At 39.8% G+C, this 19,610-nt stretch overlaps 1 protein-coding gene across 1 annotated transcript in view; it reads right to left on the reverse strand.

Moving 5' to 3' along the window:
* Positions 1-19,610, reverse strand: part of LOC136437201 (E3 ubiquitin-protein ligase MYCBP2-like) — a 160,770-nt gene that overhangs the window by 76,891 nt on the left and 64,269 nt on the right. The window contains exon 5 of the mRNA XM_066431682.1: positions 1,122-1,324. Coding sequence (XP_066287779.1) covers positions 1,122-1,324 — 203 coding nt within the window. The remainder of the gene's footprint in view (positions 1-1,121; positions 1,325-19,610) is intronic.

Here is a 19,610-nt window from a genome sequence, read left to right on the forward strand (position 1 = left end):
AAAAGAATTTTCAGTATCAGATGCTGGCTCTCTAGTGGCCGTCTTCTTAGGAAATCAAGCCATGTGACTTAAATTAAGATTGATAAACTTGAAAGGAGTGCCATGCACAACTACAGTTTTGGGAATACTTGTTGATACTGTTGTTTCAGTTCTGCAAAGAAACACCAGTAAAAGAAATAGAGACCATTTGAGGACATCAGTTATGTTTCCAGCGATCTAAAAACTACATCAGAGGGGAAAGGAAAAAGGACCCAAGTGTTTAAATAAGTATAATTAAATTCTCAGGCTTTGATGCTATCATTTAATCATCCCAAAAGGTATGAAAGTTTGTGACGTTTGATCTGAAGTTTATGTGGTGAATCTAAAATAGTATTAGGACTTAAGTGAGAACATCTGCCATAGTGAACTATATGTGAACCAGGACTAATCTGGAGATGCGGAGTTGGCAACAGTAGACTATAACCATATGGTGCCTATGAGGACTCCAGATGGTATCAGATGACATTGAACAGTCAAGCTGCTGCACTGCTCCATTTCTGACATCAGATACTTGTGATAAAATAAGTTTCTTCTCTTTGAGTGTACATGCTCTACTTTCCATACTTTCAAAGAATAGAAGTAGTTACTGTGGTAGTAGTAGTAGTAGTAGTAGTAGTAGTAGCAGTGCAAAAATGGAGTACAATGAAGTAGTATCCAGTATTTGATCATATTGCTGCAGGGGTCCCTGACACAGGGGTGAGCAGCAGTCGGCTAGTCTTCACACCACGTTTTCAGGCAGCTCTGCCCAGTGGCTCCACACTGGTGAAGTTGCACACTTTGGTGTTATTCCTGACACACTCCATCCAAGACTTCCTTAGTCTATACTACCACGACCACTTTCTACTCATCATCACGTCGGGCGGATTGCCCGGACTAAGGCTACTCTCTCCCTCCAGACGACACGGTCCGCCATTGAGTGATCTAGGTTTTCAGCCCTCACCCCTACATGTACGTCTCCAGCAAGTTGGTCAATGAAGGTCTGTCGACGTCGCCCGGCACTGGAGTGATACTGCCTACTAGGCAACTGCTACAATATGCAAAAAGGCTTTGTAAAATGAAGAAGTGCAAAAGAATGTCCTCACCTTTACTGCCTGTGCTGACTGGCTTCCCGGGCTGATTAACAGTGCCGCCACAGCGTTCAGTAGTTTCCCCGTGTCGCCCCTAGCAACCACCAGGCTGAGCAGACAGGAGCAGGCCAGCGCAGCGAGCGACGTGCAGTCCGTGGTGGGGCTAGTCTCCGGACCAGAGTTGTTCACCAGATCTATCAGCAACTGGAACAGGGAATCTGGCAAGAGAACCGAAATTATCTATTAGACACTGCTTCATTATCGGGGAAGGATCTACAGGATTTCATTAATCCTAATGATGCATTACTAGTATGTCGTAGATAAAAGATAATAAAGAGGAATCTGGAAAACGACAACATCAATAGTAAACCTGACGACTTTGCTCAGAAGGCTGACTGTTAGTAACGGAAAACAAATAAACAAGATGCAATAGTGCTTAAGGTGTCTTCTTATAAACGTAAACACTCTGTACTAACTATTGACCATTACAGGATGTATGTATGCATGATACAAATGCAAAGTCTAATCTGCATGAATTCTAACATGATTGTATCTCACTGGTGGTAGAGAATAAAAAGAAACCAATTTTTTTTCCTTTTAGCTCAATCAGTTACACTGGAGAGGCATAACACTTTGTTAATTTACGACTCAGAACAATCTATATCTGATGTCCCAGTTATTGTGTTTTATAGTGTTGATGATATAGCATATATGTACTATAAACTGACAGACAAGCTTCAGGCAAAGACAAACCTATTAGAGATTTACTACAACAGCAGATTTTCAGCACCATGGGCAGAGCCCATCTGTTTTCCTTACTTAAAAGGTATCGATTCACACTGAAAGCTGAATAATAAATTCTGTTTATCTATACATAATTCATCCCACTAAAAACCTCGCAGGCGTTCTCAAGTCAAGGCAACAACTTCACAACTACATCTCCATTTGCATGCAGGCAACGATAGCCAAGCTAACAATCAGCCCTAATTGTCACAGCGTTGAGTGTGAAAGTTGCTTTGAGTGCCTGAATTATTCATAATTGCAAGGTTGTCATTTTTCTTATACTGACAGGTGGTTGAAAGAGAAATGCTTTTGTCACTAATGGCAAACATGCCCAAGCTACAATTAAAGACAGCTTGCTGGCACAGGTCCATGAAATTAAAACCTCTTTCTGTAAATGAAGTGGTGAACATTATAACCCTGTCCTGGCACTTACAGTGAGAACCTTGTTGCCATAGGTTAAGTGGCAACATCTACTCGCTTCTGGTAAAAAGATATGCTATGTGAATATGTAGCTGTTCGTTCTGAGTTATTCTGAACATACCCAACAATTGGTCTTTTCCAAGTCAAGGTGTAAATCTTCTTATATATATATGTTACTTTGATATCAACAGTTTTGTTCTGGGGTGGAATACCACACCTTGACTACTGAAATATGTACACCAAAATTGTCATTTCACTGCTGTAAAAATCATATTTCCCTGACTGCGGTAATAAGCACTTATGTCTAGAAACAATTACTTGGAACTCTAACCAAGTTTTGAGTAGCTATTCAAGTGGCCGGGTCTAACCTAAAGTACATTACATAACATAAAGATAATGACAGCATTACTATCTCTATCTCTTTTATATAAATGTATAAAAAGACTTCAGTGGTATGAAAGCTTTTACACATTTTCTCAATACACTGTCATGTCTAATTGAAGAGCCTGCCACTACAAAAAAATCTCATTCTGTCCATTCACTCATGCGTGTCTACATCCCATTATAAGGACACGGCTTTGACTGCTGTTTCACGGTAAGTCCGACTGTCCGAACCACTCAGGTGGAAGCCAGCTCTCCTCTGACATGTGTGCCTTTTGAAATCAGCTAACCGGGCAGAAACCGGCGGAGAGCTGGCCAGACCTCTGACCCCGTCCTTTCAGATCCTGACCAGTCGCGTTGAGATAATCAAGAAGTAGCATTGATCCTGGAGCTGCCACATCATGAATCAAATTTGACAATTTCAATAATCCGCAGCTCCTGGGCCCAACTGGTAATAAGCGTTGGTGGAGGAGTGCTCAATAACACTACAGCTGCACATACACGCCGCTGTATTCCATTATCAGAGGACGTCAAAAATGATGTATGGGGGCTTATTTGGTACCCCAGGCTGTTGGCTTGCCTCGTGTCCCCCCGTTTTGCTTTTACGTTGCAAGCTGCGATGACAGATGCGAGATATTGCGAGATATAAGAACACAATCTAGCTTGTAAATATGCCAACAAGCAAAGACGTAGCATTCCCATAAATTAAATACCTTTCGTCACCCATTCAAGGCAAACGATGATTAAGAGGTAAAATGGTAGTAAAAGCTAAATTACAATCCTTTGAACTGTCATTAACTGGTGTAAAACAAAAGGTTAGCTGGATATTTTGGTGGCTACAGCTCTAGACGGGTTTTACTTTTATTACAAAACTTAGTATACCAACATCTACTTGACTTATCCTGACCAGTTCCTGACCTGAATATCAACAATGCTAATGAGGACTAATTAAGTCTATCAGCCATTGTTGTCAAACAGAGAGATCAAAAGGTTAACAACAAATAATGAAATAGTTGGGTTGAAGTCCAGATCACAGTGATAAAATGAATATCAATCATATCTCAACAGAAAATGGCAGCACTATACAACTGACTTAGTCCAAGTTTTCACAGTATTTGAAATAAAGTATTAGATTCTACACTTTCACAGCAGGCTCTTGAGGATTTCACTCTGACCAAAAGCTGAATTGTTTATGATAAGACTAAGCTGTATTTGTGACCAAAATCTTAAGTGTTTATGATAAGACTAAGCTGTATTTGCGACCGAAAGCTGAAGTGTCTTTGATAAGACTAAGCTGTATATTTGTGTGTGCACCATCAACTGGCACAGCTTAGCCCTGTAATCCTCGAACAGCTGGGTTGATAGTTGTTGGGAGGAGATAAGGCATGGCATGGATCCATCTTAGGATTATAGCACACTAATGTTCCCACCCACTGGTAATAACCAGTCATAGCTTTTAGTATGGGGATTGATAACCATTGTGACGATCATTTCCACAATATTTCAAACTGGCTTATGTTGAAAAACTGTGAACTTTGTCTTCATTTGTGATGGATTGAAATCAAGACAGAGTACGTGATTAGGCTGTGGGGTGTCTATTTATACAAATTATTATCTTTTAATAGTTGGTTGGCTATCTTAATCCTCCCATAATTCTTTTAAATCTCTGTGAATATTACCAATTAACTGATAAGTTGAATGAGATGACTACAACTTTTCTGCCATGCTTTTTATATGTATCGACCTTCCACTACTGACTTCAATATGTATAAAAGTGGAAAAACTGTAAATTGCATTTGACTCATTAAAATTTGCATGACATTATGGGTGCCATTCAGTGCATTTAAATAAAATTTACATTACATCTGTTATAAAATAAAGAATGTATTATATCATGAGTTAACAGCACCATTGCCAAAGTGTTAAATGCTTTCAATTATGCACTAATAGGTGGGATTATGCAGACTAGAGCTAGATTAGATTAAACGAGATTACAAAGATGAATAGTTCTAGCTGCTGCACACATTGTTACATCTAAGTGTTTAACACTGTTCAGACACAAAGCCATTCATCATGTCAAACGGACCCTCACATGTGATGCAATGACCTTAAAATGTTCCACAGTTTTAATAGTATGGGTGGGAATGTTAAAAGGTTAAAGAACCAAACATGCAATCTCCTAATTATCCACTTCATTCTTCATGAAAGATTTACAGGCGTGCATTAAGATGGGGGCCAAACAAGTGGTTTTATTAATCATAATGGCAAGATGGCCTGTTTGCACGGTTCATCATACCAGCTGGCGTTATTTATCACTGTCTATACCTGCACACAATAGTGTGGTGTGATAAAATGGCAGTCTGTGGTCTGTGAATCTGTATGGTCTAATCAAGACTGGTGAGATGTCATGTACATTATCATTACCTTCGAAAATAGGGTTATGTTTTAAGTGCCGTTTGTGGTTGGGTGCATTTATTTGTTTGTAGACAGCATGATTTGAGAAGCTGTGAATGGATCTTTGTTATATTTGGTAGGTGTTGGGGTGTTGGGAAAATGGAGGTCAAGTTCTATAATTGTCCTCCTACTCCAGGTTACCATTTTCATTGGTACTGCAGTGGAACCTCTGGTTTTGATATCTCGTTTGAGTCGTTATGCAATGGCATTTGACATGTTGTGGGAGAATGACCTTTCTGTGGCATCTGCTGGTAATTGTGGAGTACTTAACTACATGTTTGCAACTACAGGCTGACAGGCAATATGATAAGAAGGTGTCAAGCCAACACTTCGGTTGAAATAATGCAGAAGTACTAAAGCCCCAATCTCACAGGACCTGTGGCACATTGGCAACCTCACTACAATCAAGCGCTGAAAGAATTTCATTTCATAAAATACTAGCAAATATTTCGACGCTTTGTATGTTTTACTGTCATTTCAGTCATAGTAATAGTCTTGTATGCTTTGCATGATATTCCTATTAGAAGGTCAAATAACACAAATCCAGTTCAACGTGCCATGGTTTCAGTGAGATTGCTTAATAAGCCTTGATAGATGAAAATACTAGCCCAAAATGCCAAAAGTTTGTTCTGATAGATACCCACACCAATTTCTGGCCTAGGAGAAGAACAGTCCTTCTTGTACCTGAGGCAAAGCCTTTTGTTTGCCCACAAGTTTAGACGACTTTCCATCAATTTCTCTCAAGAGATGACAATCATGACGCAAGCTACTTAAGGGACGCAAATCTCTCCCACTACCCCGATGAACCCCGTCCCCTGGTATGGGCAGAGTACCCGGGGAAATAACATCAGTCTCAACCAGATAGGCGCACATAAACAGCTCTTGTTTATCTCTTCAGCCACTGTTATTAGTTACCATGGCAACAGCCTTATCTCAAGGAGCAAGGTACCCTGGGACTTTAAGATGGGCTTGTTTCTGACACCACGTAGCAAGATTAATGGTCTTTGAGAAGGGTTGTTAGCTGGATACTTACATTTGATCATAAGCTGGTAGATAATGCAATTATAGACATTGTTTAAGCTTGATGCATCAAAATTTGAAACTTTCTGCTACAGACCCATCTTTGGCTTACGTAATTACTGCCAAGTTTCATAATGTTTACAGGTTGTCTTAACTTATGATACAACTCTGATGAAATAATTGAAAAAAAGGCAATTGAAAAAGTTGATTCACTGATAGCCAGTGGCAAAGTACTAAGTAATTTCACCAGAGTACATACATGTAATTTGGCCACCCTGAAAAGATATGTAGAAACAGATCTCCAACTCAACGTCCCCCAGTATAATGCACTCCTGTATATCTAAACAATGCATATCTGAGGGGTGCTGCACCAGAGATCTCTCAAACCCATCATCATCACCATCGGTCGATCGCGCAGCGGCCGATCATACGTCCTCTCCACAACTATTTTTAAAAGTGGCGAGCTTATGTAACCCAGCAGATTAATGTTAATGGAGGTTATATACGTTGTATAGCATTATCTATCATTTCAGTAAAATGTAAACTAAAGAAAAAAACTGCATATTTTTAAAGATATTTCGTACTATGTTGTACCATGTTTCGCTTCTCTACTTCACAAGGAGACCTTGACATCTGCATTATTCATGTTCAAGGATGAAGTGATTTTCCCAAATACCTTTCAGGAGGTGAGATTTCCAGCAATAATCCCCGCTCCCTGATCAGCATTTCTGCGCCATAATCAAGTTTTCCCCTAATGGCCTAGCCAGCTGATCCAACCACTGCCAGGTAACGACAAGACATATGGCCCTAAGCTACAAATGGCAGCAATAACATGACGAGACCAACCTCAGGGCCTTGCAGATAAGTTTCCATACAAAACAGGGAAAAAGTTACGGCCATAGTTTTGTTGATTGACTGATTGGTGGGATATTCTTTACGACTTGGAAAGAGGATTCACCCAAAAAGTCTAATTGCTAGCTCTGGATTGGGTTCTTTCACGAGCAGTGGTTTGACGCTTGAGACACACTTTATCGAGAAGAGTAGGGGTGACCTGGTGCGCTTGGATAAATAAGCGACCCATAGCAAAACCGCATTGCACTACTAGCTGACAAAAAAAAACCGCTACGCTTTGTCCTTAAGTCTGAGGTTCGACCGCTTTGGATTAAGCAAGCACTTGGTAGCACAACTGGGAGGGAATAATGAACTTGGTGATTTACTGCTCCTTAATTCCCCAGTTGAAGTCAGGACTCAGCACAGAAAATAGGGTTTCTGAGTGGATTATGGTAAGAAAGTAAAGGATTTGTACCGTAAGTGGCTTGTGTTTCCAGAGTAAGTAGATTACTGTTTCGTGGAGAAGTGTTGAAACGTTTTCATTTGACTCATCAATTCTACTATCAATCATTTCCCAGCGATGCAAGTGCTGTTCTGGCTAAGTCAAGCACAAATCACTTTAAAAATCATTGTTAAAAGCACAATTATTGCTTACACCATTGTCATAAGATCCAAGTCTCAAATAGTTTCCATAAAGTCCGAACCTAACCTTGGATTTTTGCAGCAAAACATAATTATATTTTTCAATGAGCTGATAAAAAGTGACACTAACTCAGGTTATTATAGCTGAAACTGGCAACACAAGGCGATAAATGAAATGATAAATTAATATAACTTATGACAAGCTTTTATCCTTACCTATATACTTTCAGAGGACAAACATCTAAAACATAAGAAAATTAGGTAATAGTCACTAGATTTCTACCATCCTATAGTCAAACCCTTTGTGACCTTTACAACAAAGCCACCACTATGTATGTCTGGGTCTCACGCATAGAATCTCCGGACCAAATTTATCACTTATAATCCAACACCTCCTTTTCCTGATATTACTCCTGTTTGACCTCTGCGAGAGGTCAGCGTGACGAAATCCATCAGGGCTACCTGCTACTTAGGAGACACAATAAATCAAGCAATTTCTCCGAAAGATTTTGCATAATCAAATATCACAGGCAGCGCAGCCATGGATCAAGACAGCTTCCTTATCTTAGTCTTATGAATATTTCACACCAGCGGTCTGGATGAAGTCAGCAAGCTGTTTGGCATCAGACCTCTGGCCCCATGTGCCAGGTGCCACTGGTAGACTCAATGGCTTCCTTCTCAGTTGCTGAATGATATTTTGATCTATGTAAGATGCTATTTTTGTTGATACATACACAGCCATGTCATAGAAAATCTTTCAAAATATTTCTGTAAGCTATCATCAAGAGAAACAAAGTAACTATTAGGTAGACTTGAAAAGAGCGGACAATATCACTAAATGTACCAAGAAGCTTGGCAGAGAACTAGATATTTATATATACAATGTAACTTGTGTTGTATGTATAAGAGGGAAGAGCAAAATAAATGATCAAACCTTCAGCTTCATATGACAACATAAAATGATACAGATATACTGCACCCAATAAGAGTGAGAATTTTCCCTGCATGCCGTAAAAATTTGGAATATACCATGCAAGTAACTAACAAACGATATCAGATATCATCCATCTGATCTGCACAGAGCAAGTTCGAGCAAACTGACAACGAAATATACAAATATGTCAGCAAAACTGCACGGCCTGACATGTCCGTCTCAAAGCAACTTGACAGAAATCCTCCAGCCGACATCTGACAGTTCCATCCAGTGTATGCTGATCCCAATCATGCCGCACCCGACAGAAAATCATTGGCCTATTACAGGACTCGACTAAATTCGCAACTCTTTTCGGTTCCACCTTCTTCCCCTCCCTTGACCCCAATTTATCGTCTTGTCAGAACACATCAGCCGTAAAAAGACCCATATCCAACATCGTAAAACTTCATCCCTCCAACTTTGGTGCGTCTGTGGGAGTAATAGACATGTGAACCCGGTGAGAACCTAGCACGGTTCTGTAGAAACTACCAAATGACTACTTCCAAGGGTCCATAACAATTTTACGATACCAGCCTGACCTGAATTATCATCTGAAAACCCGACAGTCTAAGACACTTTCGGCCCTTGAGGTCATGTGAATGGTACACCACAATCTCTTCACCCGGACCTTTAATGCAACAACAGGTCTCAACAGCTCTTCCCACTGTAATTACACCTTCCTACCTCTTTACTGACCTTTCGTAAATATCTTTCTGGCTATTCTGGGAGATGTAGCAATCTTGCGATGCGACATAATGGAGCAATCTTCCGGCAACTTTTTGTCCCACTTCAGCAAACATTTGCAGATACAAATTACCGCGGCCCAGACAGAATCAATACGCTGGAGCCACTGTCATGGATTTGTAGTAATATTATCTAGCACCCGGCCGAAAGAGCATCAGAGGAATAACTATGGATGACAGCCTGCAGTGGAAGATTGGTAGCAGGGAAGATCATCCAAGATGCACTCTGGATGCTGTGGTAGTGTGGGGGCCAGGGTCAAAATGTGGAAGGAAAGCAAACCCCGCCAAGGCTGGGTGGATCAGATCACAGGCAGTACATTACGGAACTCACCGAAGAAAAGAAAATTTCGACAAGACACGTTAGCGTCAAAGTTCGTGTTACGTATAGCTGACGGCTTTGACGCTGAAAGGCACATCATGACTAATTTAGCATGTATGTAGGGCTCAACCGTGACCTGGATTTCAGGACAGCATGCAATCTTGCTGAGGGATAAGCAGCCATTGCCTCGCATTTGTTTAAATGGAGGGTAAATCATGACCGAGCACCAAGACTGGATATGAATGGATACAGAAGACATAAACTTTGGTATATGGAACAAAATATTCTCGAGTGATCGTCTGCCTACTTTTGTGATTTGTTACTGCACTGAAATGATTAAGTCTGTTCACAGTTCTTTAACCTTCAGACCGCTAAGGTAGCCATTGGCACCAAAATTGTATTGGTTAAGGGTTCAGGTAGCTGGAAGAAGGTTAGATAAATATGTAGCCAGTAGCATGTATTTCTAGACCTTTAACAGACATCTAACTGCCTGAAAGGGAACACAACCGAGAGAGGACACAAAGTATAGAAAGAATCACTTTTTCAAAGTTACAAAGTTTGACTTGCACAGCCTACCGTTACTGATACATCTCGGACTAGGTGGAATGATGAATATGCGGCGTGTAACATCCAGCAATGAACTGTTCTCCCACCCATGGCTGTATGCCCAGGAGAAAGCCGCCGTAATTGGATTAGAGGTTCACCATTCTTCTGGCAATGAATTAATAACCAGGAAGTTCAAGGGAATTCCTTGCCTTACAATGCAACCTTCCGATTTTCGGCCTTGGGTGTTTATAACAGATACAGGCAGGAGTACAGCATATACAGATATGGTCTAAATTAGAAAATGATGAGAATCAATGTGTAAAAAAATGAACAGACAGAAATCTTGCTCAGTCTGCTACAATTAAGTTATGAAGTTGCCTGGCTCTTGACACTTATGGCCTTACCATTTGCAGTGTGCTAACAGGTCTAAAGTGGACAGGGTTACTACTTATGACTGAGTTGTCTCTCGCAGATAGCTCTACAGGAGACTTCACACGGTGTAAAAAGCTTTCATCCATTTTAGTGCAACTTGCAATTCATTTCCACACCGTGTAAGTACCTTCCAGTGGGGCTGTTTTCATTAGTGACCGGTAGGGCTCTAGCCAAATGCCAGGAGATGCGCCCAACTGTCAATCTTCAGTAGACAGATGATACTGTCATGATTCTGTCCAGTTATTAGATCAGATTTCATCAAATTTAGGTCACAGATTAGACAGCCCTGATTTATAGCAGCTACAGCAGGACACCGGGGTACATCCTCAGCTACATCAGTGCGGCCATAAAACGGCAGGATCTAGTCAGTCCAGGTCGAACGGAACTCACGCCATTTTCTCGGGACAGACAACTACAAATCGATGCGCTATTACCGTAAAATTCCTATTTACGTACGCACCCCTCCTAACATACCCACCCCGATTTGGGGACGATTGCGGGCCTGACTCAGTGAGTTGAAACGTTCAAGGGAAAAACCCTCCTTACGTACGCACCCCCTCTCCAGCATTTCGGTGGATAGTAATGAGGTTGACATGATCATCCTTCCGATGATGTTAACCGACTTAAAAGCGTTAATGAGAAAATATTTCTGGGTAGAAAATATCAAACAATTGAAATATATGTATTATTTATTCTTTACTACTGATTGATTGTGTGGTAGCATTCCACACTTCATTTGCATGAAGATGTACCGAACTCTCATGCTGATATGCGATTTTTCCGTGGAAGAACCCCTCCTAACGTACGCACTCCGACTTTGGCATCGGCCTGGAGCACCTGCGTGCAACTTGAAAAGTTTAAAAAGTGCGTACGTAAATAGGGATTTTACGGTATTGCAAATCCTGTGCCAAGATCTGCATTTTTTTTCAGTAGTAATGAAACAGGCTGCTGCCGGTATCAGACAGCTTTACAATGACACAAAGATTTTCTGAAAGCTAATTTTCAACAATTAAGCTCTCGTTACGTTTAATGTATAGATGTCTATTGTTGCATAACACAGGGATATATAACATGCAGAAAATGACACCAAATGCCTTGAGAATCATCAAGCTACATTGAAATATACCAATCTGTCCAAATAATACGTCTAAATGGGGAAAGACATAATTCTAGCTCCATTGTCAGAAAGGAGACCGGGCAAATTTACGGCAAAACGCACTTTCTGTTGAGAAATTGGACACATTAAGAGTGAAACAACTCGTTAAGGGGCTTAACAATGCCTGATTTACAGTGATGTGTTTGTCTTTATATTTCCAGCCTGGGGACATGCAGCAGACTGAGAGGTGCATGGTGATGTGTGCTGACATACGACTCCTGCAGGAGCGTTTCCTGCCATTCAGAACTATAAAAACTGCCGTTTCTATTGTTCAGTGGAAGTAGCAGATTGAAAACTGGTCCATAAAGATTGGCATGATTATCATGACAAGACAATAGGTATGAAAAAAGTCCTTGTATCGTGCTGAGATCTTTTATTCATTTTCAACAAAATTCAACATCAGTTAATTGAATGATGCATCAAAATTCAGCTTTTAGATGATTAGGCCACAAAACCAATACAGTCACATTCAAAATGAGAACTTACTACAATGCCATCTACCAATTCACAAAATGTAGATGCAGGTATCTTGTATTTGTGTGCAAGTAAAATACAAAGTAGATATGATGAAATCACCAATAGTCATAACCAAATCATGGATGATTCAACAACAGTTGAATACATGGAAATATGCAAATCACAATGAACAAAATGGAGGTCCAGAAATTTCCTGGACTTTCCTTCTTAATTTTATATTCCAGACTTTCCAACCTACATGTACATCTGATTCAGTAGAGTGGAAACAATAAAGTCATATCCTTGCTTCTCATCTCAAGAACAACAAAGCTTTATTACAAAACACATTATCTCATCATCTCATCCACAACAGGCTCCTTGACAATATGGGCTTCAATTAATTCAAGGTCCCAATTCACAATTAAGAGAAGGTGTAATTCATTAGCTGTCAACCTTGTCACAGAAAGGCACCTTAACAGATTAGTTATATATAGGCAAGAGGGACAAGAGGTACTGTGTGCAGTGTGAGATATCATCTTTTTTTTCTAGTCTGTGAAAATTGGCGGATGGGCTACTAATTTATCACAAATTATACAAAAGGGATGGATTATCATGCTAGGAACAGCAGAGAGAGTTGCTAGGTACAGCAAAAGCTTGTTTCACACCATGTGGCTATATAATTGGTGCTGCATATGTATCACTTATCTCTATAGACTAAGGCATATGATTACCAACTGTTGCAAAACTGCATATTTGGTATTCCCAAATTGTCACATGGTTGTATTCTCAACTGCTTAAAGCATTTGGTTAGCGCCTATTTTCTGGAGTTGAGAAATTGATGGACAAGCATCACTTGCAGTGACAGGTTGGGGATTTTGAAATGGCTACATCTATCATATTTAAATTTGGCCATTAATGCTTGGTGAATACAAGGTGAATACAGTTGATGCTCTCTATAATGATGGTGACATCATCATTTCCTGTGCACATTTTGTTGCTATAATGATGATGACATCATCATTTCTTGTGCACATTTTGTTGCTGTAATGATAATGGCATCTTCATTTCCTGTGCACATTTCGTTGCTGTAATGGTGACATCATCATTTCCTGTGCACATTTTGTTGCTAAAATGATGATGACATCATCATCATTTCCTGTGCACATTTTGTTACTGCAATGATGGTGACATCATCATTTCCTGTGCACATTTTGTTGCTATAATGATGATGACATCACGATATTGGTAGAGTGACCAAGTGATTCAAACATGTTGTCACCTTCTTGTTAGGCAAATCAAAAATAGCAGCGAGTGACATTGAAAATCCCCATGCAGGCTGCACCCATCCATCAACAGTCAGTGTCCTTTGAGGTTGTCAGTACCTTTGACATGATCCCTTGATCACATTTCCAGCTTCCTTTCATTTAGCAGTAATCCTATATGATGGATAACATCCCACAGTGCGGCACGAGGGAGTGTCATAATCCCTTTATAATAAGCAGCACTTTTATATCTAATGATACAGTACATTTTGGTGATGAGGCGAGGATGACAGCTAGCTAGGGGATACTCAGAACCAGGAGTCAGCGAAGAAAAAACTGTTTTCAAGGCTCATCAATCATCAGTTATGAGAGCTTCAAGCTGGGTCTTAGGCTGAAATCTGCATCAAATCACCCTAAAGCTTGAATCGACAAAAAATGTTGACAGCAGAAAATGATCCATTAGTTAATCATTCAGTCACCGTTAGCAATACAGTTGGAGTTTTGGAACTTTTCTACTGACTGGACAAATTTCTGGCTACATTGGGCATATACAAGAAACAAATGAGATCATAATTTTTTCCACCATCAACAGCATGCAGAGCTTGGTGTGAAAGTTTTATAACTGCTCGGTAATCTTCTGCAAGTTGCAGTCCATACGTAGGACGTCACGAACCACTGACCTGTTTATTGACCTGCGGGTTTTACGACTTCCCTGCTGCAAGACTGTTCCAGAGACTATTTAGGACAAGGTCAGGGCAGTAAACCTTCCGCCCGGCCACCAGTGGGTGATACGGGCCAGGCCAGCATGATGCTGCATATGTGCTGCACATTTAGACTGGACATTACATGCAGGCTACGTACTCAGGCTAGTACCATGCAATACACTAAGACGTTGAGATGATGAAAAGTACTTAAATAAAGAAGGATATATTGATGAAGGTTGGACATCCACGTTATAAGATACACCAAAAAATAATTACTCAAGCAACTGGATAAGATTTCGAAACAGTCTTAAATCTTTCATCAGTGACTAAGGAAAAAGATCTGGCTACTACTAGGTTTTATGCCGAAACTCTGAATGTTAATGAAATTGTCTTCACCTTATTAACATATTTATTCGGTGAAGTAGGATATCGCTTAGCTTACAATTAATAACAAGTATCTTATACATTGTACTTAGAAGCAATGCTTTCCACTAGAAATCAGACATGGAAAGCAAGCTCTTTTACGTTTCAAAGATATATGTGTCTATCATACTTGTATATTGTTACCTGTATCAAAAGACAATAACAGCTCCAAGCTATATAGGTATTGAGGTGGTAAATTGCTAACGATATGGTAATTACTTAAGCCACACAAAAATCGTTGATATTGTGAATTTGCATTAGCATATCTAAATGACTGCAAAATACTCAGGTGAACTTAAACAAATAGACAAAGTGGACAATTCAATCATGAAGAAATCTTGACCCAAGTATGAAATCGTACTTGGTTATAGAATCGGTTATCAATTACCTTTTGGGACAAGTAGTCTATGGTCTTTTCCCCGATGAAACATTTGAGTGATGCTCCAGATATAAGATATATTGGCTAGTCATTTGAAAAGGAAAAACAGACCCAGACATGTGGAGCCAGGAGACAAACTTTGACATTATAACGTTCCAGATCAGCAGAAGATACACCACAGAATAGACAGTAGGACCATTCATCTCCTTATAATGGAGAATCAATCTAATCATTCAGATACTGTAGATGCATACATGTACCGCACAGCCAGCCGGTCAACATATGCATGGTGGAGCAAAGTATATTCAGAACAAATACAAGAACAGTAGAAGGTAGAAGTACAACTGTGGTCTACATCTTCTTCTATATCCAAATTGCCAATAAAGTATTGGCTTAAGTATGGTAAATGACAGGACATCATCTGATCTATTCTTTCAGAGAATTTTATGTATATATACAGATATACAACTCCATGAATGACTCTTTCCCCCAACATATATGGTGTACACATGCTTGGAAGTCTGGAAAACTGCCTGGAAAATTAAGATATGTATGTTCCAGTTAATAATATAGGACAGGAGAGTCCAGCCCTGGGAACTCGACAACCAGAGGCTTAACCAGTGATGGACGACCAGTCATAAATGTTTGACCCCTATTCTGTTGAGATCAGGTCAGAATATGAGAGTACCACCAAGTTTGGCTTGGGATTGAGCCATTCAAGGCTGCCTTGTCATACAACGTCAATGTGACCAGAAACCACATGTTCCATTAGAGTCACCTTTGATGTCCTTTCCACTTGATTAGCCACAAACTTGTGTGTAACTCCAAACCTAAGCCATTCGCTGCAAACATGAAGGGGATATTCATTTTCACTATGCCGCTGTCAAGAGCATTTTCTCCACCATCAGATACTTTATCCTTATGGACGATCTTAAAGTGTGGAAATCCCCAGTACTTTGGAAGAGCTTGACTTCAACCAGTCACACATACATCAGCAATACATCACAGTTGTGATCAATACCTGTCAAAAAATTCACACTGTCAGCTACAATGCAAGCTGATTACCAATAAAGTTTGGCCTTTGCCTGACGGTCACAAAACTTCTATCCTCGAGGTGTTTCCTGGTCAATCAGTTGTGACTGTCAAATTTAAGGTCTTCCTCTTGTGCATCTAAATTTCATTGGCTGGAAAGGGCAAGTGCATGTTTGTTCAGCGAGTGGATTATCCGTATAATGGCTTTTCAGCTTGGGCTAACCTCAATTTCACAATGTCACAACATTCAGCACCAAGGAGAGATCCCAAGTCAAGCTGAACTCTCCAGGGCATCCCAGAACTCAAGTGTGCAAAGCAGTGACTGTATCCAGATGGTCAGGATCATGAGTTTGCATCAGTTTCAGTCATCCTTAGGACACACAAATTTCATTTGTTGCTTCTCTGATATTTCCAAAAAAAAATTGGAGCGACAGGGCGAAAAAAAAAAAAAAAAAAAAATTTTTGCAAATAGTCTGGGGTGAAGATAAGGGTTTACATAACATAAAGAATAAGAGAATTATTCAAGTTTCAGCTTTGTATGGCTCGTTTTAATGCAAAGCACCCCTTTCTTTGATCTATTACTCTTATTTCAGTAACAAAATTACCATTTGCCATGCTATATACTTCCTTACTTACATGTTATATATGGATTGATATTGAGAAATAGTTTAAATAAATGAAAAATTATAACTTATGATCAATGTGACCACACTTTTTAGGTATGTGCAGGCCGTTATAATCTATTTTGGTGGCTATTGAGTTTTACAACTGAACAGATAGTAAAATTGGGGGTTAAAATTTGTGACTGGGAATAATGACCAATTTTTTTTTCAAAATGGGAAAAACAGGACAGGCTATTCCGAGAAGCAACAAATAAAATTGGTGTGGCCTAAGCAGTGACTGTATCCAGATGGTCAGGATCATGAGTTTGCATCAGTTTCATTCATCCTTAATATGGTTTGAGATGAGCCTAGTCAGCAAACCTTTACACCAAGAAAGAACGATTAAAAGGCTGTTAAACTCCAACGGCCATGCAGAGGAGTTATCTTTATAGTCTGCTGATTATACGCCCTGCGAGGCGGACGACACTAAATTTCTTCCACTTCTTTTTGTTTCGAGCAAGGTGAAAGTGCTGATGAAGGTTAGACATCCAGGTAGTAAGATACACCATAAATAATATTCAAGCAACTGGATAATCCAGTTCAACTGCAAAATTTTATCCAGTTGCTTGAGTAACTATTTTTGGCGCAAGGTGAAGGTGAATTATCTATTATGCTGTAATTACCCCATTGTGATAATGCAGAATGTCATTTATGCTTTCTTACCAAGAACCTGCCCTTCACTAGAAATTAGTTATACTACTATAACTATACTCTTACTAGTCTTAGTCAAATCTACATTCTGTGCCATTGGATAATCTGTTTCAAATCTACAAACATTGTGTGCTAATATGTCAAAAATAGTTACTCATTGACAAGCAACTGGACAAAATTTTATCCAGTTGTTTGAGTAATTACTTTTGACATATCTTATTACCTGGATGTCTAACCTTCATCAACGTATAGTGTACTAATGTGTTGATAGGACAAACAATGGAAAACAATATACCAAATCACATTGTTGAATCATTTCTGAATGTAAGACCCTGCCACCAGTTTTCTACGCATGGTAACACACGTTTGATTGCTTCTGGGAAGAACATTTCTCAAACGTACAAACTAAGTTTGCTCAATGTAGTCCCGTAGAAGGGGAAGGTCGGTGCCTCAAACGTACAAACTAAGTTTGCTCAATGTAGTCCCGTAGAAGGCGAAGGTCAGTGCCTCAAACGTACAAACTAAGTTTGCTCAATGTAGTCCCGTAGAAGGCGAAGGTCGATGCTCATTTTCAGTCTACCTTCCAGCCATCGTTCAAAGTCTTAAAAGCAGCATTAAATGTGCTGTGAGTAGTAGAGAGGAAAGATTAGATTCTATTCAATCTGGTTGTTACAGTAACAGTGGCCCTCCTGAGTCCACTTGCTTCAGACTAATCAGTACCAGGGACAGCACTTTGACACTCCAACATTTTTATGGTCTTGGAACTTGAAGTTCAATACTCCCACATTGACTGATACAAGCTTTACAGAAAAGCAACATCAAAGCATGATGGTTTGCACAATGTATCATTGGTAGAGTATGATGATATGGAACATTTGTCATTGGTAGGCATTTATTTCTAAACATTTCCATTGTCCCTCTTCCACTGCGATTTCCTTAGCTATAACATTCCAATTAAAGACTACGGGTTGGACAGATTAATCACTACGACAATCCAAAGGAAATCATTGATTTTCAAACAAAGAAAAAGATATACTGAAGGGACATTCAAAAATTTTTCGCCTTCTTTGTTCCTCCAATGAATCAAAAAATGGGTTTAATGATCGACAAGACTTCTGTAACCTCAGTGATAGTCTATCAAATTTATCCTTCAAGCAACCTCAGGTAAAATCAAGCACCAATCTATCAAGTATTAGCCCCTGACTTTATGTCAAACTATCAAATCAGTATGCCGGTAGTGCAGAGTCAATGTCGTAAAGGTAAAGGCCATTATGGATGATAAAAAAGTCTGCATGCATGGCAGAGCCTTTAACACGAAAACTTTCTCATCGTTTCAGAATGGTGATAAACCAGATATGGGATATCAAAACTACAGATGGAGGATGTACACATGAATTTGAACATGTTGGTATCACCTTTTTTGTGTCCATATGGTCTTAATCAGACAGAGGAAAGACATATTAGGAAGCCTGCAGGGCTGCAAAAAGAGGGAAAGAGAGGCAGAATTCGATAGAAAGATACTGGAATTCAGTCTTCAGCTTTATTAATATCTTATTCAGGGGCAGGCAATGCTGAGCATAGGTAATGAAGGGCAAGGTCTTTATCCAAGTGGTGATGAACCCAGTGGGCATTTCTTAAAAAAAGAGTCCCAAAGAAAAAAAAAGGCAAAATTCAACAGAAACTTAAGATACAAGGGTAAGGTTTCTATACAAGTGGTGAAGAACCCAGAAGCTTTTCCCTAAATAGAGTCCCAAAGAACGAGCGAAAGGGAGGCAGAATTCAACAGAAAGATACTGGAATTCAACTTTCAACTTTGTAGTATACATAATTCAGGAGGGGGGGGGGGAATGCTTAGAATAGGTAATGGAGGGCAAGGTCTTTATCCATTTTTAGCCAAGTATTGATGAACCCAGAGGGTATTTCCCTAAAACGAGCCCCAAACTTTACAAGAGGATTCCAATAAAGGTGGACAGTTGGGTTCCAGATGGGATGTCCCACAAAGCTGTCCCGTAAATGATCCTATACGGCCGGAGTTCCTGATGGTGCTGAGCATCTGACCACTGCGACTAGATTTACGGGGACAAGAAAATCAATGGCTGTCAGCAGAAGGACAACAACTACATGATAAAAACATTACCTTCACACCTGGGGCCTGGAAATCAGCACGTCAGCACTATTGCAAAACAAATCAGGGAGTGAGAGGTGCAAGTTTTATATTTTTTATTCATTGGTTTA

Source organism: Branchiostoma lanceolatum, chromosome 6 (assembly GCF_035083965.1).
Source record: "Branchiostoma lanceolatum isolate klBraLanc5 chromosome 6, klBraLanc5.hap2, whole genome shotgun sequence".
In the NCBI taxonomy this organism is placed as follows: Eukaryota; Metazoa; Chordata; class Leptocardii; order Amphioxiformes; family Branchiostomatidae; genus Branchiostoma; species Branchiostoma lanceolatum.